At 36.3% G+C, this 26,767-nt stretch overlaps 1 protein-coding gene across 2 annotated transcripts in view; it reads right to left on the minus strand.

Moving 5' to 3' along the window:
• CDH13 (cadherin 13) overlaps window positions 1–26,767 on the minus strand; it is a 525,814-nt gene that overhangs the window by 155,655 nt on the left and 343,392 nt on the right. For both annotated transcript variants that reach the window (XM_076349047.1, XM_076349046.1), the window contains exon 7: window positions 7,642–7,820. In XM_076349047.1, coding sequence (XP_076205162.1) covers window positions 7,642–7,820 — 179 coding nt within the window. The remainder of the gene's footprint in view (window positions 1–7,641; window positions 7,821–26,767) is intronic.

Raw genomic sequence — 26,767 nt, forward strand, 5'->3', positions numbered from 1 at the left:
GAGATGGCTTGGGATTTCATGTGGTTCATCTACACAGAGGAGGAAAACGTCCTTGCAGAAGCTCTGCCTGTTAAGTGGTTATTATTTATCCCACCTGCAATCTACAGTTTAAAAAGCTTAGAAGTATATATAGAGATTATCCCAGTTTATATTGGATGAAATGGTAAAGGAGCACCTACACATGGATATCGGCCAGCAGATCTGGCAGGATGATGATCTGGAGTCTGTAATAGCTAGGGGTTTCTACCTACAACGTTGTTGTCAACAAACCAGAGTTTAGGACTGCAAAGGAAAACCTGCTGTAGCCTCAACCATCCACACAGAGGAGCCAATGGAAGAATTTGAAGGGAGCTCCAATGGTCACTAGGGTTTTGCAGCTAGTCATGCTCAGTTCAGAGTGAGAAAGGTAAATGCAAGACACAGAGTATAAGCAATAGCTTATTCAGTGAGCCTTTCATTTACAAAGAAAGCAAATGTGTTTGTTCACCCAATGGTTTTATTTTTTCCAGAGGTAGGATTCTTACATGTTGTGCGTAGTGTTTTGAAGAAAAGCCATTTAGTGATTTATCTGCCTTGTGATCTTGATATTATATTCACTGCTCAGAAGGTCAGTAACATTGTGCTGAAATGGCTGCCTGTGAGGTTCCTGATGCAATATGTTCATCCCTCACAGACTTTTATAGAAAAGAAAATCTGGTCCCTATTACTGTCAGATAATTTTCCTTTTTTTTAAACAAAATTTGACTACCAGACTATGTGTTGAATTAAATGAAAGTAGAAATAGATAATAACAATGTAATGAAGCATTTGCAGAAATTCTGCCACTACAGCTTTATGCAGATCAGACTTTTTTTTTTTAATTAACAATTTTTCTAATGTTCTGGCAATGGGAATCTTTACTATTCCTAACCTGAATGGTACTACATATATTTTGACATATTTTTACTTTTATTTACCTCTTTTGCACAGCCTCTTCCAAGATTTAAGAATGGCTTAATAAGCTTTCTCATCAAAAACATAATAGGAATCAAACTAAGAATTACTGGTACCTCTATAGTAAAATAAGATTCTTTCTCACTGCAGACATTTAAGCCTAAATGCTGGAAAGTTCATCATAAACAACTTTAAATATGAGTTTACATCTCACTAACAAGCACTTTCCATCTCTCTGTCCATTTGTTCATAAGCTAGCATTATAACTGGAAGCTTTCTTCTCCCCATTTTTCTACTTTTCTAGTATTTGAGATACAATGGACTATGGAATAATCTCTGAAAAGAGACCGAAGACCCACCACTTTCTCTCTGACCGAAGACCCACTGTTCCTCACATTTACAGGCATCAGAAACCATAGTATAAGAAATGCATTAATCAAAGGCCAAGGATGAATGCCTTGTTTGTCTTGTATTTTAAGCAGAAAAGAAATATGAGATATTGCCATATCTGTCACTAAAAAAACCCAAACCATAGAAATTGAGGTCCAGCTATGGAATTTACTATATTGCAAAACAAGTTAAAGGTGTGCAAGTGGGAATTCTGTCAGAGAAGGCAAGAAAAAATGATACAATTATTCCAACTCAGAGCTGATATGCTCCCAGGTATACATTTTCCCACAATCACTGTAAATATGAATATTTTAGAGGTTAATAGGAAGATCAAATGTGGAATGCATTTGCTGAAAAGATTAATATATTTTCATTAAAAGTAAGAGTGCACTGTTGGTTCAGCATTTGCATTTAGATCGAGTAAGTAATAAGTATATTGACTGCTTAAGACACATATCTCCAAAATGGAAAATATGGATAAAGAAGGTAGTGTCCATCTGCAGAAGTGGACAAGCTTTTTCTATTTCCTACCGCTACCCCTTCAGAGAATTTAAGCCCTACCAATAAGAAAGCTGTGATTTACTTATCACAGCAGAACTGGTTGAATACTGTAAAGAACATTTATGCAAGCATTCATTCCTTCATGCGAGCAGTGTATTGGTGAATATGTATCAGTGGACTGCTGTTGGCTTGAAAAATTGCTAGACACTGTACAGTCATTCATCAATGTATGGATAGGAATGGGTATTTGCTAGTTGTTATACACTGCTTTTTGTTGCAGTTGTTGTTTGAAGCTTAGAGTCATCCAGTTAAGCGGGAGGCTCAGCCAGCTATGACGTTATTACAAGCGGTCCACATAAACATGAGCAGGATGGGCTAATGCAACTCCAGGTTTCTCATTGTTTATGGCATGAGGCTTTCAGCTCCATGTTTCCAAGCAATAGAGGGAAAGGTATATATGATTCAAATAATGGTAGATTGATGCACCAAGATTGGTTCAAATGGTTACAGAATATAGCACTTGCTTACTGAAAGGGTGGCATGGCTTGCGCAGGCACACCGAGTGTCAGTCTCGCTGGAGAACGTACATTTCATTTAACTGAATCTAGCCCAGGGTTTCTCAGAAACACAGAATACTTGAATTGGTTTTCTTGAGAAGAGGTGTTTAAAAACATATGTGACAGCATATAGTCCAGCATGTAGCAGATATCTCAAACTATTTGCTAACTTTAATTCAAATTAAGCACAGCAGTTCCTATCAAAAGCAAAAGCATATTACTCCTCAAACTGTGAGAAGTAAAGTAAATATTTCACTTAAGCAACTGTGGTGGCAGCTTTCTTATTGTTACTTTAGTCACATAAAATTTATACAAATCATACAGCTACTTTCCTGCAGAGCAGAGGGGTCTGTAGCGCTGGCAAAATAGCACTGTGAGTAAGCAGAAAAACTGATTACTGATCCATAAAGGAAATTTAAGAGTTGATTCTACAAGAGTACAAGCATTTTCTCCTCCTATGCACATGAAAAGCATTATTTTTCTTTCACTGCAGGGAAGTGTCACTTTGAAATGGACTCTCTATCCCTGAAATACAAAATTCAGGACATTTCCTCAAGGTTTCTTTCCTCTTTTTTTCTTCTTCTCCCCCCCCCCCCTTTTTTTTTCCCTTTATTTTTTTTTTTTTTCTTTTTCCTGTTGTGCTCTATTTCGGGTCATTTGGACCATACACTTTGATGGAGGCCATCCTTCTTCTCTGAATTTATGAATCAAAATGTATTCTCCAATGGATATCTGGAGGTATAATTTGCCCCCTAACACTCTTCAATCTTTATTGCTGACACATTCAAGGATGCCTAACTCCCACAAGAAAGAAACCCACATTAATCTTCAAAAATATGTCCTTACCTGCCTTCTGAAAATGAAAATGGATATTCTTTGAGAAATTATTTGAGTTTTGCTGCAAGCCCTGAGGATCATGCACTTTCAGAAACAATTCTGAATCTGAAAAATTTATAAATAAAAATACGCTGGTAGATTCAGGCCATACAAATCCTGCATGGTGCTTAGTCTTTTCTTGGAGGCATGAAGCACTCAGCTTCCCTCAGCAGATGTCAGCAGAAATCAAAAGCACTCAGCAGCTTGCTGGATATAATCTGTGGGATTCCTACATACACTTTTTCTGCATACTGGAGAGAATGACTTTCTTGCTTAATACTTTTGTTGGTGATACTATACTACGGAAATAGCTCCAAAGCACACACTGTCACCCATCCATGCTAAATCAAACACCCATTCAATTACTTCCAAAGTTAAAAAACTAAAATAGCTAGGTTGGGGATCTGAAAGCAGCCAGGCAACTCAAAGAAAAGACCTAAGACGACCTTTCAGTTTCTAGATAGTGCAAGAAAACAACCCTAAAGAGAGAGCGATGCCTTTCACATTACATATTCCTTCTGCTGCCTTATGCACAGAAGAACTTTGGAATAGCCTTTGAAGGAGAGGTCACAACACACCAGGGAGCATTCCCATCTCCATACTCTCAATTTAGCAAGAGACCTAATAAATGCCAGTCACAGAAAAAGAAATTTTGAAGGCTTGTAGGAATTTACCAAATTGTCTTCATTTTGAGCTGATCCTGTGTAGCTAAAAGAACAAGCAGATGCACAGTTGAGGTTCACCAGAAACAAGTTAATTCTTTCCTGTTTCCTTTCTTTAAAATTTTGTTTTATTTTAAAAGTGTCCACTTAGAATTTACTTTTAATTCTAAAGTATTACCAGAAAAAATGTTTGATTTGATTTTCATCTCCTTGAAATTATTAACCTAGATGTTTACTTATGCATGCTAAGATTCTCCCACATATATTCAATTGGATATAAAACCTGAGCTCTCTAGATGGCCAAACTTTATTTTACTTTAGGGTAAATACCTGTATTTTGATTCTTTGCACTGAAACAAGAATTTCTGAGGCTATGCCATCACAACTTTTTTTAAAATATTGAAGCACGGAAAAATAATATGGACTGTACAGTATGTGCAAAACCTGCTAAATGCTTTGTATCTCCACATCTCAGTATCTCCCACTGCGCAATACCCCCAGTCTCCTGTTCCCTCTGATGCACAAACATGAAATAAATGATACTTAAAATTAAAAAAAAAGACCAAAACCAAAACAAAATCCCAAACAATTTATATTCCGTTAATTTGTCTGAAATTAAATTGAAAGTTTTCCAAAAACATCAAGATCCAAAGCAGTGGTAAAACTTACTAAAAGAGATGGAAAATATGAGTAATTTTAGTCAGTGCTTTAACACGTTTTAAAAGAGTTCATATCAACCTCTGGTGCATATATATGATTAATAGTTTCCTCCCTTCTCCATGTCCATCCTAGAGAAATTTTTACTTTAATTCAGCTTCTTAATTGGTGAATTAAGAATTGGTGAAACTGTAAACAGTTTTAAACAGTACGCTTACAAGGAACAACTAAGAATAATCCACTTTTGATTGGTACTCACTTTTAAGATTCAAACAGAAAATAAATAGAGCTAGCAAAATACAGAAAAATCACAGGCAATTGACCCAATTTAAAGTTTAAGTAAAATCTAGGAGAAGCTGCTGGTTTGAATTGGCAGTCATGAATAATCAGATTCACCAGGGCCAATTTTTGCAGTTTCTGGAGCTGTGGAATTCCCCAGCAGAAATGCACGCATCCCCTGCCCCCCAATAAAAATACCGTGTGTACCTTCATGAGCTACATCCAGTTGCCTGCAAATACTGCTGATTCAAATCCCAGTCATCAAAAAGGATCAGCTGAGTTGTTCAACATCCATTCTCTTTTCCAAGCAATGGAAAGCATTAACAAAAAAGCTTGCTGTTCCCTATGTGTGTCTACTATAATACATTCTCCACTGAGACGCCAACAAAAGAAGGGTAAGAACTGAGGAGGTAAAAGCATTCTCTCTCCTGTTTCATGCAGTCTTTGTCCAACCATCATTCAATGCCTCTACCTACATTTTTTGTCCTCTGATGTTACACAACTACTAGCAAGGTTTTCAGGGGAAAGCTCGTTTCTTTGTCCCATGTTTCTACAATGCGCTTCATAGAAGACTGTGCTAAATATCCAAAACATTTAAGATCTACAAAGGTTCACCAGAGAAAATATAACAACAATAAGGCACTAATATCAGCTGATATCCTACAGAGGAATGGCAAATAGTACTCCCTCCTGCCCACCAACCTGCCAGCATCCTGAAAGTCGCTTCTTCAAGCCTGGTGATATGCAGATACTTTATTCCCTAAGCAGTAGCTAGACAGGTATTTCCTCCTCCAGATGTTACTCCTGTCTGTCTCTACCTGGGGCAGACAATTCTTTTACAATAATTCAATTTCATGAGTTACGTAGAAATACATAAGAGTTATTTATATAGTATCAAGATTATGTTGGTACCCAGAATTGTTCAGAATAGGAACATCAAGCCGCTTGTCCCTAAAAGCTTCTATTACGGTTAAAAATAGAAGCATACATCTTTGACCATGAATGGCTAACTCCACAGATCTAAAAAAGGAGGCATGACTACCAGTTTCTACACAAGACATACATAAGCAGGAAGAGGGAGAAGAGGCTGAACCCACAAAGATGACAGAGCATCTTGTGAAGAAATGGAAAACATACTTTTTCCCCAAGTGTTTCACCTGACAAGACAACATTAGCCTGGACTTTAACTGCAGATAATGCTTGTTTTTAGTGTTAAAATTTTACACAGTACAAAATTTTACATTTTGGCTTATAAAACATACAGCATTTGCAGCAACAACAAAAATTACTTTGCAGTTTCAACAAGACTGCAGCTTGCCATGTCACCTTCAAAGTAAAGGTATTGAATCGACTATTATTAAAAATCATGAGGAATTCAGATCTTGCTTTCAGGATATACTGCCCAGCCGTAATACCCATTCGATTGAGGCCAGACTTCTTGTATGGAGACAGCATCATTATTTCATGAATCACCAGTGACCTTTGGAAGATACTAGGAAAAGCAGGCATGTTCATTCCCTTCCATTGATTTTCTAATTTTGAGTAAATTGGTTTAATCTGGGAAATGGTTATCTATTAGGAATAAAAATACCTAATCTGACTTTAGAAAGCAGTATAAAGCTTTTGAACTGAAACAATGAATTTAGAAGAGAAACTTGAGGCAAAAAGGTAGTGATTATATAAATCTTAACATGGGCGTGATTCTGTGGCCAGCCACACAAGCATGAAAGAATTGGAATCTCTCTAAACTTAAAAGACAGATCTACAGGCCCAGACCTTAGTTTTACTGCATTGTGTGTCTGGATATGTGTCTGGTTTACCCATTAAATATCTGCTGTTGGAAAAGCCTGCAGAAAAACTACTCACCTAAAATGGGAAGTGGTATGGGCATCATTTTCATCTGGTTAAAATGAGAAATAACGTGCTGAATATTGAGAACATTGGACAGTCCTGAATCTAACCAACTTAGAAGACAAGTTCAGTAAATCAGCACATACCTGAAACAGCCTGCAAGAAAAGAACTTGGTTGTCTCCAGGAATCTAAGAGCACACAGGGCTACGTAATCGAAGGAAATGGTGATTCATAGAGTAACTGTGTAGGTCATCACTGTATTGGTTCCCAGATCTCCCATATTCTGATAACTAAACCTTTGCCCTAACAGATTGGCTCTACTTTATTATCTTCTGAACATGAAATGATCATACCTAAGCTTTCTTTGCTATCAATTTATGCTCTCATAATGTTAATGATCTATAATAAACATGGATTTTGGCACTATGGTAATTCACCTTACACCACATGCAGACTACCTGTCCCTTTACTATTCCTTTTTTGTATTTTCATTTTTTGGCTATGAGGTACCAAGTTAATTAAGTCCATTAAGTCCACTCAATAAAAAGAAAATTCTAGAAAAGGATTTAAAGCACCAAACTGTAACAATCTCATAGCAAGCTATATGCACAATTAGGGTTTTTTTTGTTTTACTTCCAAACAGTCAATTGGTAACTCGAGTTGAATTCCACTTGTTCCTGAGATCTTTGCTCTCACCATACAACACTAAATGTCTTGCCCAGAAATTATGAACTACTAGATTTATAAATATTGATCAGAGCATATAACTTCTTACGCCCAAGTAAGAAATAAACAGAACTCTTAAAAGACTCCTCAAAGCTGAACGTCTGAATCCCACCCCCGCAATACTCTGAACCTCTTTTCACATCACAGAAGAAGATTACAGGCACAAACATTAAAATGTCAGACTGGCAATAGGAAAATGTTCACTTACCTCACGATCCAACAGTACAGGCGACACCACTGTAACAATGTCTCCCTTTTCTGGGTCAATATAGAACATATTTGGAGATGGTTTGGTAGGTGTCTGTTTGAGGATGTTATACCGCAGAAGAGCATTGTTTGTGCTAGAGTCATCAGCATCAAATGCTGTCATACGCATCACAGTCGTTCCTAAGGGAAAGGCGGACAGACAACAGAATGCGGTTAGCAAGAACATGTAAAATTACGCTGCCTTGACATGTGAGAACCAGGTGGGTACAAAATGTAATTATCTCAAGACGACTAAGTAGTTTTACCTGATATTTAGTCTGTACTTGTATTTGTATTATTTTTACTTGCTACTGAGCCAACAACAAAAGACTAGTGTTTCTGATTTGCAACAGACATATGACTCTAACGTAAGTTCCCCATATTTGTGTGCTTTGTTGCCATCCATATTAATTGCATTTCACTAACTGAGCTACAGATATATCTTTTTCACTTTAAATTCTACAGGTAGAAAGTTTACAGGGTATTTATGATGAAGATAACAATGCTGAAATAAGAGAAAGGTCTCTATTTTAAAGTCTTGCACAGTTTCAGAATTGGTTGGACATTATAATTTCTGTCAATAAGAATTTTTGTAATGATTAAAGCCTACTTTATTCTAATTTCAATTTGTACAAATTTATGGGCTTATTGTATCAGCCTCAATAAAAAAAAAAAACCCACTTCTATTGCCAGGCTATCCTTCAAGTGGTGGTTTTTTTAACATGAAAATCCTATAGCATACAGTTCCGCTATAGAGTGCAATAAGGTAAATGCTGTTGACTGCACAGATTCCTAAATGATGTACAGAGGAAAAACCTCACTCTTTTTCTACATCATAGTTAATACAGGGAGGACTGAGATGCTGCCAATTCTCTATTTAGCTACTGGAACACATACCCCATCACAGTATCAAATCTTTTCCTCTCCCTTAAACAGGCACACCAGAGGGTGACATAGCCTACAAAATTCTGTCATAGCATTCTTTTATTTGCTTTGTACAGTACATTGAAAACCAAAGAAAGGAAGTAATTAGACACCTGGGCTGAACCGTGAGATATTCACCCCTAGACCATTGCTATTTCTTAATCAGTTCATTTATAGGTATGAATGTAAGCATTGTTTAAAAAAAAATTCTAACTGAAAGTAATATATCATCACACCAAAACTAAAATATTTCTGGTAATATTGACCTGAAGAAAGAATAAAATCCTACCAAATAACAAAAAAGTCATGATCAAATCAATAAACTAGTTTCAATGATGAATCAAAGTTAAGTAACAAATTAATGCAAAAGGTGTTAGCAAACTTTATACAAATAAGGAATCTAGGAAGATATCCATTCTTTTGCCTAAAAATCCCAACTAAAACAATTTATGAAATTCCATCAACTATACAATTTACATTTAAGTAGCTTAGCACTGAAACCACATTATCTAATGTGTGAACCACAACATCAAAGATAGTTATAATTCTTTGTTGGAGATTAATTCTTATGTGGTGGCTAACCCTTTCTTTTCACCCATAGACTTTCAGTAGGCAAGTATTATTTTGAAATATGATGATGAAAAACATTTCAAATAAAACATTTTAATCTCTTAACAGGTCTGTAAGATCATATGATCTGTTCTCAGTATCCACATAGTCTTTTGTGACAAAATAACCACAAGTGATTAAGGTACAGACAAGGCCTAAGACATTACATTGGAAGTGCCTGCAGAACAGAAATATATAACATTCATGTACAATGATAAACTGAGTTTATATTCTCTGTGAAGGTCTTGAAGCACAGATCACTTAAAACTCAAATAAAAATGAAATACTGTGGTTAAAGTAAAAACAAATCCAGCTTCATTTATAGCCTGACATAACTGCCTGGTTCACTGTTAAACAAACACAACTGGCTTGTTTAGATATGTTTCTTCTTTTTTTCTTTTGCTGTACTTCCCAGAGTACAAAGTATTGCCTCTTGTAGTGACCTTGAATATAAGCTCTCAAAGGTTTTGTTTCTTTGCTACTTCAGGCAGAGTTACCCCCTTGAGAAATACAACAGAGATCTGACAGCATGTTGGTTTTATTCACCAGTGATTAAATGTCAGACAGCTCAAAAAGAAGCTTACCACTGGATACCATGCCATGCTTTCCAATATTACAAGATGATCCTAGACCTGATATTTTCACCTACTTTGTTTGAGACTTCTTCAGAAGAAAAAAGAAAAAAGAGCAGCTTTCTGTTTTGAAGAATGAAGATTTACCCTCTTTTCACAAGTACAACACACTGTGCTATTTTTTAGATATTTATTGCATTTCAAGATTATTTATATTAGATAATGTGTTTCATGAAGATCTCCCAAGTCACAAGACTTCAGTGAAATAAATAAGAATTAAGGCAAATCTTCAAGGGATCTTAAAGAGTGCCCAAGTACAAGTGAAATTCAATGGGTTTTGGTACGCAACTCTTTCCTGAAAAATGTAATTTAATAAGATGCTATACTCAAGTACATTAAACTATATTTTAAATGAACATAGTTGCTGCCATTATTAATCTATTAGATGAGTTGATGCTCAGCAGAGATTTAAAAACTGATTAAAATATATACTCAGGTAGAAATCCTATTTATACAGTTGTCCTAGACAGTTCTGTTGAAATATTTCTGATGATAAGACTGTGGAATGCACATGTAGATTTTAAGATCTGATGTACATTCCCAAATCTCAAGTTACTCTGGCATAAAACTGGCTTAATACTATGGCTGAATCTTATTCTGATTTGCCAGCTGCAGTTCTTTAACCTTTCAACTCACTGGACATTATCTTGTTTGTTTAAAAAAAAACCAAGAAGAACGTTATCTTGTTCTGTGCAACCATTCCTTTGGAGCATAGAGATAAGAAATTCCAACAACTCAGAAGAGCAGGATTTTATATTCATTTTGCATAGAGATCCTAGCTCCAGGAAGAAAGCTGTAGAGAATTAGATCAGTTTGTTTCTGTGTTGCTTTTGTCAAAAGTTTTGAGATATTGGTTTCTAGCTACCATCAAAGTGGCATTTACATTTAAGTAAAAGTTATTCTATTCTCACAAGTTCATATAACAGATGTAAAAATGCACATAAAATTTGGTCTTTAGATGTCATTATGCATTAGTACAGTCTATATCAGGTTGTACCTGTTTTCTGTTCATAAACATCAATACGCAAAACTACACCCCTTTAAACATCACCAATACGCTTGCATCTCTACAAGCACCAGAGGAGCTGCTGAATGCTGTGGGTGAAAACAAAAAGGAAGCCCTTGCACTGAGTTGAAAGTTGGTGCTAGGCTTCTGCAGCCATGCTGAGAATGGCTTGTCCTAAGAAACACAACCTTTACGCTCTTGTGCTCATAAGTAGGTTTGCAAACTAAGCAGAGTTCAATGCTGTCCATTCATTTCAAAGCACAGTGGTACCTACCCTATATTCTGTTCCATTAAAACAAAACAAACAAAAAACACCACATATACAAAAAGCTAGAATGGGCTAGTATTTGTGGCTGATGCCTCAAAAATCACAACAGCTTTAAACCAGCAGCTAAAATATATTCCAGTGACCTTTTGGAGAAGTCCGATAGCTATATTTCCAGGGAAGAACTTTCCTATCCTAGTTGATGTGTTCACAGAGAGAACATACATGACCATACATTTGGGATTGGACCACCACAAAAGATGACGTTTACAGAGATCTCTTTCCTAAAAATATAGTGACACAAACTTTTATTTTAAAAGGCTCTACAGCATACATCCGATCCAAAAGAGTTTAATTCAAGATGCACGCTTCCTCAGTATTACTCCTTCATCATAAAGTTTTATTCTTCATAAAAGATTCATTTCCCCAGACCCATAAACTGACTACTTCTAATTCAGTGTCATTTTATAAATACTTCCATTCCTGGCATCAATCAAATGCAGCTGGCTTTCAAACCACAAAACAACAGCTTGCTACATTATCATGTTAAACAATATATATTAACTTATCAAGCTGAGGAAGAAATGTCTGCAAAATCAGCAACTTTGTAGTTCTGCCAACAATGTGCAGATACTCACTGAGGCAGTCTCTCTCAGTAAAGGTATAGTTATGTCTTGGTGTATTTCAATATTCATGGTTTATTTGTCACACCTTCTGGGCGGTTTCACTATTACCATAATCACTCAAAACCTCTACTTGCCCCTCCCAGAGTTCCTCATTGATCATACATATATCCCACTAGCCAAGTCACTGCTCCAGAGGCTGCAGCTAGCAATCTATTGATTGCTTTTGGGCCTGTGAGTTGGCTTGGAAATATTGGCAAAAAACCTCCCCTTAGGCATTAAGAAGTAAAACACAATGCTTGGACAATTTTGTGGTGACTGGAACAGATGGTTTCTTGGGAAAAAGCTCTTTGGCATTTTGTTATTTACCTCTTAATAACCTTTCTATTTCCGCCTTTCTTTCTTTCTTTCCTTTTTTTTTTTTTGTGCTTTTTTTTTTTCCTCTGTCAAGATGCCAAGAGAACATCGGGAACAGTTCAGCTGATGGACGAGATTACTACTAACCCCCTATCCCTTTCATTTATTTATTTATTTATTATATTCAGCTTCCGGGTTTACAAAAAGGACTGGAATGTAGTGGCAGTGAGGCCTATTTCTAGCTTGATTAAATGTGAATAAGTGTCTTAAGCCTACAGCCTTAAAAGACGACTCTGAATTTGAATACTAACATTAAAATGTTATCCAGTTTAAGGACTGAACAGTTTTAACTTTGAGAGCTACAGTGCTCAAAAACTTCACACTGGAGTTTTCTCATGTTATTTTCACTCCTTTTGAGAGTCTCCGCTGTATATTCAGTATGTTAAATGTTTTCTACGTGTGCTACAGAGAGGGAAGGGTCTACTTTCCTAATTAACATGACAGGATTGCTGAGTTTTATTTCCACCGTCTTCACAAATTCAAATATACCTCCATACACTGATAATAATCAGTTGCACAATGGTATACGTTCAAGTAAAGCTATTTTAAGCCAAGAAGGAGAGCAAAAAATGAAAAATGGGATGAAAAAAGGAAGAAATCAAGAGGGTTATCTATATCTCTGGAGTACATTACATTTATTGCTACAGAAAAAAAAAGACACAAACTTTCAGAAAATGGAGCAAAGGAGGATACCCTCCTGACTACTATACTCATCATAACTAATTACATGTTTGACTGTCATTTTGTACTTTAAAGACAACAAGCACCAGGGAAGCAAAACAAATATAAGAAGAAAGGTCTATTATGGTTCCAATCAAGCGCATTTGAATTGCAACTACAGTTATTAACTTAGCGTGTTATTAAAAACTTGAAGGCCTTGCTCAATAGAGAAGACATTTAGTAAGAATTAATGAGTTCAGTCTTTGAGCATATCTTATGTTTGTATAGGGCAATAATTTTCTACTCTGCAGGACTTTTTCACATTGTCTATTTAGATGTCTGGCAAATTCAGGATATGTGTATACTTTTTGAACTAGAGTTTAGATGGCATCACTGATCAGTACACTGGGCACGCCAACATATTGCAGTCAGCAGGAGTGGAGAGATGCACTGGTGAACTATCAATTATGGAATGAATAATAAACAAACTTCTGTTGATACACAAAAGAAACTTCAGTAGTGTTAAGTAGATGTCCTGGTTTCAGCTGGGATAGAGTTACATTTCTTCCTAGCAGCTGGCATAGTGCTGTGTTTTGGATTTGGGATGGGAATAATGTTGATAACACACCGATGTTTTAGTTGTTGCTAAGCAGTGCTTACACTAGTCAAGGACTTTTCAGCTTCTCGTGCCCTGGCAGCAAGAAGCCGGGAGGGGGCACAGCCAGGACAGCTGACCCCAACTGGCCAGAGGGCTATTCCATACCATACGACATCATGCTCAGTATATAAACTGGGGGGAGTTGGCCGGGGGTGGGGACCGCTGCTCGGGAGCTGGCTGGGCATCGGTTGGCGGGTGGTGAGCAACTACATTGTGCATCACTTACTTTGTATATTCTTTTATCATTATTGTTATTTTCCCTTTTCTGTCCTATTAAACTGTCTTTATCTCAACCCACAAATTTTACTTCCCCCCCCCCCCCGAATCTCTCCCCCATCCCACTGGGGGCGGGGGTGGAGCGAGCAACGGCTGTGTGGTGTTTAGCTGCCTGCTGGGTTAAACCACAACAGTAGAGCTGAAGAACTGTTAAGAATTGCTACTATCTGTAGAGAGTTAATGCAGTCAGAAAGCATATAAATTGAGTAAGAAATAATGGGACATTCCTAGTTAAACATTATGACAAAACAGTAAAGATGTATGGGCAGGTCAACCTTTAGCAATACTAGTATTTAACCTTCTTTTCTTATGAGCAACACAGCTGTTTTGGTAGAAGAAATCATTCACTGCTAGGATTTTTTGAGAATGAGTTATATACAGTACTGTCCCTAGCCGTACTGTAGGGTAGAGTGTCACGTAACTGAAAACGATGTTAAGAGCTTTCAGGTATCTGCTGCTCCAGGCAAGATGATATATGAAATATCAGTAAACGAATGTGCATTAGTTGAAGTTATATGACATGGATGCTACTTTGGTATATTGTGCTTTGTCTCTAGTGCTATGAATGTTTCTTTCTTTAGGGTAAAATTGTTGGGTGAAAACACTGAAAATTGTTAGCTCCACCAAGGATTCCCAAATCATGCCTATATTATCAGTACGTACCAGGTTATGAGATTTTGTGGTAGCATATGCCCACTGAAACTTATGCTCTACCATGTGCAGATACAAGAAATTACAAAGCAAATAAAAAGAGCATTATTTATCCTTTCATAATACTAAGATTCCCATCACAGATCTTGTGTTGTACAAAATACGAAACTTGCGGTCCCCAATTGGGATAACTTACATTTTAGACACTGTGCAGTCTTCCCTTACAAAAAAATTTGCATGTAGTCTTTGCATTTGTCTGATAGACTACAGAGAGCATGAAATAGACTACATATAGCATGAAATAGGCAGTTCCATAAGGAGTAAATCAATGAAGTTTCATTTCCTATCTGGTATTGTCCAAAGGCTCATCTCCTGGATGGATAAGATGATGTCTTAGAGGGGCTAAAGTCAGTCATTCCCTTAAGCAAGACCGTTAATACGATCTTTTCCTCCTCTTTTATTTTCATGAGACTTATATGAATTTAAGATAGTCCTTCAGACAACTTTATCCCCTATGAGAAAGTTAGTGGAAACTGCGTGATGACTTCAAAAGTTTTGAGGGACTGACTGCCAGACAGACGGGTAGAAACACATGCTGAAAGTTAAATTATTCAAATGGCTTCTTATTTTTATGTGCCAGTTTCTTTTCATCACGTATCTATATTCAAACTCAAAAATAAAAACTATTCCCAAGCAGTCAGTCCATCAAGGGAAAGGAATAGGCTGTTTTTTCTCCATGCCAAGTGTACTACTTACTAAGATTCCCCCTCATCTGAACATACACAGGTATAGAAATAACAACAGAAACCTTGGTATGCGGTGACATAGCTATTAAAGGCTTTTATGTAAGAGGAACAGGGCTAGTTGGTGGTAAAGTTCTCCTCTATTTCAGAGTATATGTCAAACTCAACTTTTAAAAAAATATTAACTTTTCACATTTAAAAAATAAAAGGGTTTAATGTTTTAACAGACAGTGTTCCTGAGAAAAAGGAAAGTGCTGTGATGTGTTCCTGAACCAAGTTTATCCTTTCTTAAATGTGAATCTAAACCTCCAGATAACAGGAACAAGGGAAAGAGGAGAGGAGAGGAGAGGAATAGTGACTGCTCTGCTGCTGTTAGAAGCTCCTCACCAAATTACACCTACTACAACTCCATCTTCCCCTAAGCAGTTCCCCCTGTTCTACTCAACATCAGTTACCCCTTCAGGAAACAAGCCTTCCTTGCTCAGACATGGGGAAGTCATCACACTTGTTCACTTACAGCCTCTTCAGATGGACTGGGAATTACAAATTTAGTGAAAGAAGACTTAGAACAATAGAGCTGAAGGTGAAAAAATGATGTCCTTTCTCCAGACAGGAACAGGCTGCAGATATAAGCAAACCACCAATGATTTTTACTTAACTAAGATTCTGCCCAAGTTCTGGATCTGTAGTAAAAATGTCACACACTCGTGTCTGCTTCCCTTTTGACCAGCGAAGTCTATTAAGAAAAGGCATGAATTACTTCTTGGATCATGACCATAAGCTATAAAAAGTCCCACTGTTCTAATATTCTACCTGCCAATTCATAACATAATATTGTATGTCAGATAACATAATTCATAAACCAATATAAAACATTTCTCTTGAAGTAAATGGTTTAATGTAAATGATGATATGCATTGAACATCTCACAGCAGGCAAATATGACAGAACAGTGATTTATGTGTGAAAGAATAGCTATTCAACATACAAAGAGTAAGAATCAGCCCTAGGCACACTCAGAAAACACAGAGGACCCACATTCTCTCTGGAGCTTGGCTAGCACTAGAAGTCAATCGAAAAAAATCACAGGAAATAAAGACTAGATGAGACATTACACCACCATTAAATTCACCCCCCTAAAAACAATGCAGGACCATTCTTGAAAAGATACAGAAGAATACTGGCTTCTTTTCTGAAAACCTCAAATGGAGAAATTTCCACAACCCCTATTGTAACTTATCACGATGACAATTGCATTTGGCAAACACCTGCCAGAAAGCTAGCTCAAATCCTAAGAGGAGTAAGGTCAATGCCTAAAATAGCCAGCTAAACTCTAGACCATCACTGCACCAGTGGAGATGGAGGATGCCAAGCTCTTTCTTCACCTTTTATAAAACTACCACAGGTAAAAAGTTTGAGACTCAACACCTCTTGACTTGCTCATTCACTCAGCCCTTTGATCTGAACTGTTTGACAGCTGAAACATTTTGTCAGAGATGCTTAGAACTCACATGATTCACCATGCTGTTTTCCCAGTTCCCATGTAAAATTGGAATTGCCTGCAATCATTCAAATTTGATTTCAGACGTATACAAGCTATTTAAATGCAGATGCAAACTTTATAGTCAAGAACAGCTAAGCAGAGAGCTTACTAAAAATACATATTCTGCACCTATCTCTGTTTTATAATCCAAACATTTTCTTTTAGCTTTTCTCTACCTTTTCTTTAATAGTTTCCCATTCTTCTACACTTCTCTGTTTATCTGGGTGGTATAGTTCTGGCCAGAGCAATGCAAATTGCTAATAGACAGCAATTTTTGAAGTAATACAAATATATAAAGCCTGATGTAATTTTCATAGCCAGAAATACCCGTGAGAAATTACATTTTGAATGTGGTAGAAAGCTTCCCCTAAACCTCAAGACAGAAAATAAACCAGACAAAATTAGATTAATCATTTAACTTTCTCCCAAAAAAGAAGTTAATATCCAGTTTCTCCTAGCCTCTAAGCAGGGAGGCATTCTTAATCAAGATAAATGAAGAAAAGAAAATAGATGTTTCGGACACTTCACTTAAGTTAGTAAAAAAGGATCATCAATTATTTGCATTCTGAACATCTGGGAGAGAACTGGCCACCTTTCACTTCAAAGCCACTTTCACATTGTCTCCATCCAGCCCTGTCAAGAAGAGTTAGTATTCTGAATATTTACAGGAACGACAACAAGAACAAGTATAGACTCCTCTCACTGGGAACCTAGTTCACATTCAGCTATCCATCAAGCCATGAAAGCCTCTGAATTTGGAGACCTAGCAGCACTTGCCAGCTCTTGGAGCCAGGTAAATATCCTAGCCATATTCTAGCCCACAACACTTTCACAGCACCAGTGTCCTTTGGAAAGGAAACTTGGGTGCACTGGTAGAGAGGAAGCAGAAGTGTGTTTTAATAGGTCCACCAATATGGACTACTGGAGACCCTGGACTGTGAGGGCATACCTTAGCTGAGAAAGAATCAAAGTAACAATTTGGACTGCTATTTTATTGTTTTTAAAATGGAGAAATCCCATGCCAATAATGACTCCAACATAGAGATGTTTGTCAGTCATATTTTCTTTTTAAGCTTGGGCTGTCTGTAAGACAGGAGTGAAACTAGTTCAATAAAATTCATGGAAATGAAAGAGATCAGTGCCAAATGTAGGTTTTAAATCAGTAGTATATTAAAATCTAACAGCACTTTGAAAATGAAAAGAAAATGAGAAGAATATTTTTCCTTTCATTCCAACAACAAATTATTTCAAAACAGTAAAAAAAAAGCAATGCAATGTATTGACAATGTCTATTTTTTTAAAACACCGTAAAAATACAGTCTGTGTGGAATGGGTAATAAGAAACCCAAGCTCCATATTCTGTGTGCATACTCTGCATTAGGACTTGTTCAAGAACAACAACAAAATGGAGAGATTTTTCTAAGAAGGTAATATTTTCACAGATTTCAATAGTCTTTTGATCAGGGCCACACTTCATAGATGGAAGATCTCATTCTTTAAACTACCTACTTTTGTAAAGGAATTGACTGGCTTCTTAAAAATATCTTGTAAGAAAGGTAGCAATTATACTCCCCTGTCTCAGTGGGCTTTAATCAAAAACATGTCATTACTTTACAGAAACCACTTCAGACTATTCTTCTATGTCCAAGTAAGGTACACTGGCATCCTTCCTGATTAAAAGGTAATAATATTACATTTTAATAAGATCTCTTAGTGCAAGGTCAATCTTCCCTAATTGGAAATGCTTTTTGAGACAGTGGGTCAGAATTTCTGTTGATCTAAATCAGCCCAGCACTACTAAAGCAAAGATTTATATTAGGTGAGGCTATGGAATAGAGGAATGACCTTGAAGGTCTATATTAGGTATACGCAGCATTACATTACCTTTATTCCCTTTTTACCTTCCTAATTTCTCACTTCAGTATATGTGAAATGAAAGAGAAAAGCAAAAGGATGATCTGTGCCTTTTTTATGCCTCTTCTATATTAGACCCTTTCCCTTCTTGCTACCAAGCAACTTACATAAGCATCATTTTTTTCACATGGATATAAGATAACAACAATACACCAACATACACTTCATCAGTAACTGCACCTTAGAAGTCCTCATCTTTACCCTTTGCCTCTTTAACTAATGTGAACTGGTTGTGCATTAATCTCATGTTACAAAGTGGGGATATAATTGAAACACCCATCCTTGTTATCCATGATTCTGTCACTGTGATTCTCATCATCTACATCAATCCAAAATTAATCCATATAAGCCAAGGGTGCTTCAATATTATAAAAGTAATGAGAATGAAAGAAGAATCAGACCTCATAACGAGGAGGTAAATCTTCTTACATAGTTTCTAGCTTCATCTGTAGGAACCAGAGCACACATTCTAATGTATCATTTCATCTTTTTATTGATTTCATAGTCAAGCCCTAGCCACTTGATCTATTAAACATCTGAAAGTTTTTATCTCAGGGATAAGTGTTTCCGTCTTAATACAGGATCTTTTTAGGTGAGTTTTGTTTTTCTTCCCCTGCTCTCGCAGATGAACTACTGGATAAATTATTTGGTTGGTTTCCCAGTGGCTGCTCTGTTGAAGTTATTGAAACTCATCCTGCCCAGACAATAGTTCATAATGAACTTCTTCACTGCTACACCCAATAAATGAATTAGGCAACCACTCCCTGTTCTTCATCCAGAGACCTGCATTAAGTCCATTGCACTTTTCTAGATAAATCATATCAAAGATGTTAAAACTACAAACAGAAGTGGAATATTTGATTGTAAGGTCTCAAACTTAGTATTGAACAAATCCTTACAGAGGATCATAAGGCATGTATTGGAAAGATATCCTTTCCCTTAAAAAGGATTCATTATTCCCCCATACATTCTTCTGAACCAAGTTCAATAGCTTCCCATAGTAAAGGAGTCCACAATGAGGAAGGATAAAAGTCAGTTATTCTGGAAACCTACACTTGAATTGGTCAGCCTTTAAATCAAGTCCATAGCAACAACTCACTCCCTAATAGCATTCTAGAATAACAGAAGATGGAATTTTTTCAGCCATTTCCCCATCTTGAGACTGAAATATTTGATATAGAAAATTTTGCAGCCTTACTCAAAATTATCTTTTTTGGTTAAATTATATTTTAAAGCCACTGATAACTGAATTTAATAAATTATTCAGATGCTGAAAGAGTATGCTCTATGATTTTAAAGCAGGTCTTTGAAACTGTCTTATAAATAACAGGTTTCAAAAACTCCATATATGTAACAAGAATACACTTTGGGGTGTGTGGTATATGGTTTCGGTAGGGGCCTTGATATTCTTTCCTGAATTAAGTCATTAATTAAGTCACTGAGTTCAACAAGTTTGGGGTTAGACAGTGTGATTAATTTCACTCAGTTACAACCATTTTAGGCTCAGATATATAGTCTTTTAAGTTTCTTAATAGTCACTGGAGAGGGACTGGCAATTTTGGATGTAGTTCATCCCATTCTAAGCTAAATATTTAAGAAAGGTGAGATGAAGCATCTTTAGAAGTTATTAATTCTGGAGGAAATCTAACTCAGAAAAGATATTGAACTCCCAGGCACTTAAAATAGCTGATACCACTCCTGTTAATTCTGCCCATCACTGCAGATGTGGAAAACAGAATTAGAATAAAATGATTCTCCCGTACTTTTGTTCTAGTATCACACACTCCAAAAGACTTTCTCTTTCCCACTTCATGACTACTTACAGCTGAAGGGAAAACATGCTTGTAGGAAGTACATTAGAGGCCTGTCCCAGCTCTGTGCTGGACAGCTTTACAGTCTGCACTGACACTTGACGCTTGAAAAGTGGAGGTCTGCAAGGATTAACAGCAGGCCATGATGTCACTGTTCTTAATCCCTTAAAATTGATGCATCATGTTAGGAAAGGACCTTAAGCAACAAATCAAGTTATTTTAACTTTGTGCATAATTGATTTAGTATTGAAAGGGCTACATTATGTCCCTGCAGAGAAATATGGGTATGGAAAAGGCTCTGTATGTCATAAAACATCTAAATATTGACTGTGGAACTCCTTAATGTAAAATTAATAATTAAGCACAGAACAGCTCACGATACATCACTGTCAGCAGTTGAATACTTAGAGATCATAAAGATTTGCAGAGCTGTGTGCAAATATAGTGTCATTGAGTCACAGGCTTGTTCAAGTATATTTATACATATGCACATATTCTTTTTTAGGCCCAAAGAAAACAAGCATCAGTCAGTGCTATATTGTGTCAAGAAGGAAGACCCAGAAACAGATTTTTAAATGGTGACACACTTTTACCTTTCTACCAAGTACACAGCCCACAACTTGAACACACTTAAAATTCAAGTGGTTCACATGGCTTGCAGTGAACTGAATTCAACTGCTAAAACCTCATAATTCCCTGAGCCCTTTTTCCTTAATGTCTCTCCATCACATCTCAGCTAGCTGAGGACAAAAGTGGGTTTGTTCTTTCACTCTCCAAGCTGGCTGGCAGGGCTCTAAATAAAGTCCAGAAGCTATAAACCACATCTGAAGAGTGTTGATAAAGCTCTCCTTCTGCCATGACTTTCATTGCTCCTGGTTTTGAAGCTGAGCTTCTCCTCTTACAGACAACTTCATATGAACCTGGCAGCATGGTCTTTGGTGTGGAGTTGGTTCAAGCATGGGGTAGCTTGGAGTGCAAATGGATGACGCTGTATCTGTCTTTGGGTATCCATTTTGACTACTTTTTTCCTATTTTCCCATATTGTGGTGCTATACATACCTGGCTGAGTCCTAAACTGTAGGAAGGCAGACTTATAGACTGCTTTCTGGGCTGAAGGCCATCAGAAATGGGCATAGTGTTATACAGCCAACTAGTTCAGTCACCTCTGTACCCATTCTTGCACAAAGCAGAAGGTCATTTTCTGTCCCAAAACAAACATCTGATTTCAGTTAGGACAATTTTTGTAGGCAAGGACACCAAATACATACTAGTAGTTCAGTCCTATTCTATTCAATGGTATATATCAGGCATATGAAGAGTAACAACTGAGATTTTCATTTCCTTTTTACTTTTCAAATTTAGGACTTCAAAGAAATACTGTCTCTTGGGGAGAAGGTGGGTCTGGCCTGTGTAAAGGATGCACTGAATGGAGCCGTAACAGGTGAATGTCCATTCCACCCATCTTCTTTCCCTATTAGATGTAAATGGAAAAGCAAATGGAACTTGGGAGCAGACAGAAGTGGCCCTGTCTTGGGTTCTCTGTTGAATTTTGCCCTTACAATTTCCAGTGTTGAAAGTGTCAACAGCAATATACCACCAAGTCTAAAGGCAATCTGTAAACATAATTTGTCAAATACATGCATAAAGCTTCCCTCCTGCCTCAGCTCTTGTATAATTTTGAGTGGAGCCCTGGTGCAAGGTATATGGAAGACTGACAATTTCAAAAGATATCAACCTTCAGAATACAACCTTTAAGAGTTTGAGTGGATTTCTTCCATGCAAAACTTCAGTTAGAAAAATCAAGTAAGAAATATTTTACTTTATACCCACTTGTGCTTCTGTGATTTATTCTTTTTTTTTCCACTGACTTACATGAAATCCTATTTTCTATGGATGTGAGCTGTAAATCTCCCTGCTAGCCAACGAAGTCAAGGTCAGTACTGAGTCATAGTTTTTGTCTCTGAGATGTCTGCTAATATCTTTCCCTGACACTACCATACACTTCACAATTGGATGAGATCATCATTATATTATTACACACGATATTTATATAAACTCAAGGGAAAAGAACCACAGAATCCCTACTACAGCTATATTGTAAATTCCTTGACTTTTGGCAAGACCAGTAACTTCCAAAAAAACCCCAACTTAACACCTGCTAAAGAAAAAAAAAAAAACAACAAACAACCCAAAAACTTATCTACTTTGATATCTTTAAATTATAATTATTTTATGTCTGATTATCTACAGCAAAATACCTATGACAGTTATAAGTGAGCCACAATGATTTGTATCTATGGATTATGTGTCAAATTTGAAAAATTGTAGCTTAAATCATACATTCATGACAGATCTTGAAAGTCTAAAAGGAGACAGGTATTCCAATGTAATGTACCAATGTCAAATGAAGTTATTCTGTATTTTTATTACATTACCAGAAACATGCATTAGATAGCTGCAAACTCTTTTGTTCAGGGAATTCCCTTAGCTTTTTATTCAAATGTACTGCTTTAAAGAGAGAACAATTTGTAATTTCATTCACTTGCATGCCAATTATGAAATAACCCATTGATACTAATCCCAGCAGCATTCTGTTAAGCATATTGTACTTTTCTATGCCTAAACCAACTAGATCTGATAATGATTTTCTTTGCACTGAATATATCTGTTGACACAGTGCAACTAAGAATTAAACCAAATGGATAATTTACTAATGCAAATAAAAGTTATTTATACAAGTTTCCCAGTTACACTGTAATGACACAGAATACCAATAAAGTTTAAAAAATAAAGAAAACAGTGTTTTCTTTAAAAAATAAAGAAAACATAAGTATACTTATACAAGCATTGCCTTTTAAAACTACACAACTGGTGACAATATGGTTATGTTGTCAAAAGCACAGAAATGCAGGTGCTAATACCCCAGCTTCTTGCAGTGTAGACTGTAAGGTTCTCAAAGAAATTAAGGGCTAAAGCTATCGGGCATGTGATTTCTTCTGTATATATTTTCTGAATTCTTCAGACTTTCCCTGGCTAATAAAACTCCATCTATATTAAATTATACATAAATACTTGCCCAAATAGAATATATTTAATAATACATACTGAGACTTCGTAGAGAAACACTTCTTTCTCTATATTGAATACCAGGGATATTTTCTGTCCTTGAAGTGATCATTGTTTGAGGCTAAGTTTCACTCGAAACTTCTAGATGCATTCAGATCTCATTAAAAAATCCCAGAATGAAAAATCTCCTCTAATGTTCCATATAGTTTTTGCATTTAACAAATAAACAATTTGTGCATTACATTACTGCCTTCATAGCATGCCATTCTCTCAGTTTCATGTACCATGAAATACTGTAGTCTACTAACCAGTATTTATTTGCTGGAATCAAACACAACAGCAAAAAATAAAATGTGAGCTTATAAACTTCTATCAGGGAAAGCGGAGGCTCCCAGAAACAGGTCCTGTACAAACTGCACTGTAGGCTGACTTCCTTCCACTTAGTTCCAACGTTCTCAAGAACGGTTAAGTGTTAAGTGTCCTTCAGACTTCCATTTCATGAAGAAAGCTGCTTTTGTTCATGAAAAATGACAATTACAAAATGATTATTTTGATGGCAAGCGATCAATAATGCTAGAGCATTTCTATCATTTACACTGACATTTTGCATATAAAGATAACATAAGGCAGTTGTTAACTGAATAACTAAGCTGCCTGGAATAGGTTCACCCTGGTGCCTGAAACAGAGTTCGAGACAAAATTCTCTTTTTCTCCCCACTCTCAGCTGGGAATCTGCTGCTGGAGCAGGAAATAAGATAGTTTTGCTAGAAGCCACATTCACACCTGGGTTCTGTACTAAGTAAAATGAAAAGCGCTGACATTGTCTGCTTAGACTCTGTCCATAAATCAGTTCTTTCTTTTGCAAAATTAGCAGGTAGTAGAGGCTGCAGAAAAGCACCACTGAAGTTTTTATTCCAGTTTAGGACTCTCAGCAGTAGTTCATAATACCATTCAGCTGCATCCCACTTGCAAAATGACCTAGTTATGCTAATTTCAGAGGGGGTTTATCACATTTACATGTAGAAAATAAATTGATAAATGTTCTGTTGGCATATCAGTTATGGAATCTACTGTGTATACTACTTGAGCTCCACATATACACACTTGCTGCTGCTTCAAACAATAACATTCCTGTGTACAGGAAAAAAGTTATATCATGAATAATTCAATGTAATTGGGTGTAGTCTTACAGTTTGTTTCAAAAATCTTCTTTTTAAACTAATGCTTTGTTCACCAATATGCCAAAAATGCCTCTGAGCTGTTCTATGTAGGACATCACGAAGCCATCGCTTCATCAGGATTTGAGTGGAAGTGCTACAAAGTGGCACCAGAGTTGGAAAGCAATTAGCAAAAAGTAGTTAAGAAAATTCTTCATTCTCTAGTTGTGTGCATGTTTCTAAAGCAGGGAGATCTATGTACATATCTACAAATTAGATTATAAATTAAGCATGCTACAGATGTTTATAAGCCATAATTAAAATCAACCCAGTGATCCTCAATTAAACATTTATGACAGATTTATTCAAAACTGGTTAACCATTTATAAGGCATTTATATAGAAACAGAGTATAAATGATGACTTTCAATTTTCCAGGCAAACTTTATAAAGTACTTTCATTTTATCTTCTGTCCAAGTTACTGCGTGTGGAGACACTGCGATACTGGATATGTGGTAATTTCTTGCAAGTTTTGACTTCTCGATATTGGAATGACACTATGAATAATAGTACAGGAGCATTACAGGCTCATAAAAGCAAATGGATGCTTTAAGAACTGACAGTACATACATTCTTGAAACTGGAATCTATTTAGATGCACTGCTCTGAAACAAAGAGATATATTTTAATATATGTACAATTATAACTGCCTGTGTGCTTTTCTTTGACATGATTTCATTTTGAAAAGTACTATTTAAATATGTAATGTAGCTAATTTTATATATTTTATACACACACACATATACTTGGTATAACATATACACAGTAGATATATAGATATAGGAAAAAGTAATAAATAAATAGATTTTAATGAAGTTACTTTTCATTTATATCAGTGCAAACGAGTTTCAAATTTGGGTTCTTTTCATTGACATTTTCATCTGCTGAATTATCCACATTCATTTGGTTTGACTCAAATAATACCAAAAAGAACCCCTCGTGAAATAAGCAGCTTAGCATCATCTCAGCTGCTGTAGCCAATGTCCTTCCCATATGCGCTGCGTCCTGTGCATCTCTGAGATGCTCAACAGCTAACCGATCCCATAAACTCCTATAGCCCTACAGAATAATGTACCTACCCCGGTGCCCATTCTTCCTGCAAAGTGCAATATGCTTCCTTTTCTGTTTTTCATATTTCAGGCACTTTTTTTAGTACTCTATTGTCAACAACAGAAAATATAACTGTCCGGTGATGGAAAAAGCAGTTACAGAATTTGAAGGTAGCACTGCAAGCTCTCCTTTCATGCTCTTTTGATGCATGCCAATAGTGCTCTGGACAGGCTGGAGTAACGATATCACCCATGGCATACACAATCCGCAACTACACTACTGAATATCAATTCCAAATTACTTTTTTTTTTTTTTTTTTAATTCCTTCTGATGCAGACTTTGGGAACAAGACTGGGACCTCAAATTAATTTCACACAGGTTACCAGTAAGGCATCAAAGTTTCTCACTATTGACACATTGACCTATTGATACAGTTTTGCACCAATAAGCTTAAAGATGGAAGATTACACAGTCCATCAAATTTCTGAGAAATTCAGGTCCTTGTGATTTTGTTTTCTAAAGTAGAAATAATATTATCTTCACTCGAAGGCACTGGTCAAGACCAGAACTCTTACCTGATCAGCTAACGATGGTAATTAAAAATACATATGCTTTTTAAAAGTAATCAGTGGAGATATAGCATTCATATTGTTCATGTTTTGCTGCATCCATCAAAAGCAATTAGAATTAATGAAAAATGATAGGTGTTGAGAAATACACCACAATTATTACACAGGAGGAACAAAAACATCATTTCTGCTTCTGCTCTGAAAATACTTTCATTAAAATCTCTGGAAACTGAAATGTGATATTACAATAAACATATCTGTTATTTAAAAAGGCTATATTTTTGCAACTCTACTGTACGAAACTGGTTATATTGATTCTTTACAAGGTTTATTCAATCAGAATATTTGAAAAATATACAAATGTGTAAGGCAAACAGCCATAAATAACTACAAAATGTAAGATATTGACTTTTATGTTCTGAGGCACCTTAGAAAGTATCATAAGTAAAATTTC

Source organism: Aptenodytes patagonicus, chromosome 11 (assembly GCF_965638725.1).
Source record: "Aptenodytes patagonicus chromosome 11, bAptPat1.pri.cur, whole genome shotgun sequence".
Lineage (NCBI taxonomy): Eukaryota > Metazoa > Chordata > Aves > Sphenisciformes > Spheniscidae > Aptenodytes > Aptenodytes patagonicus.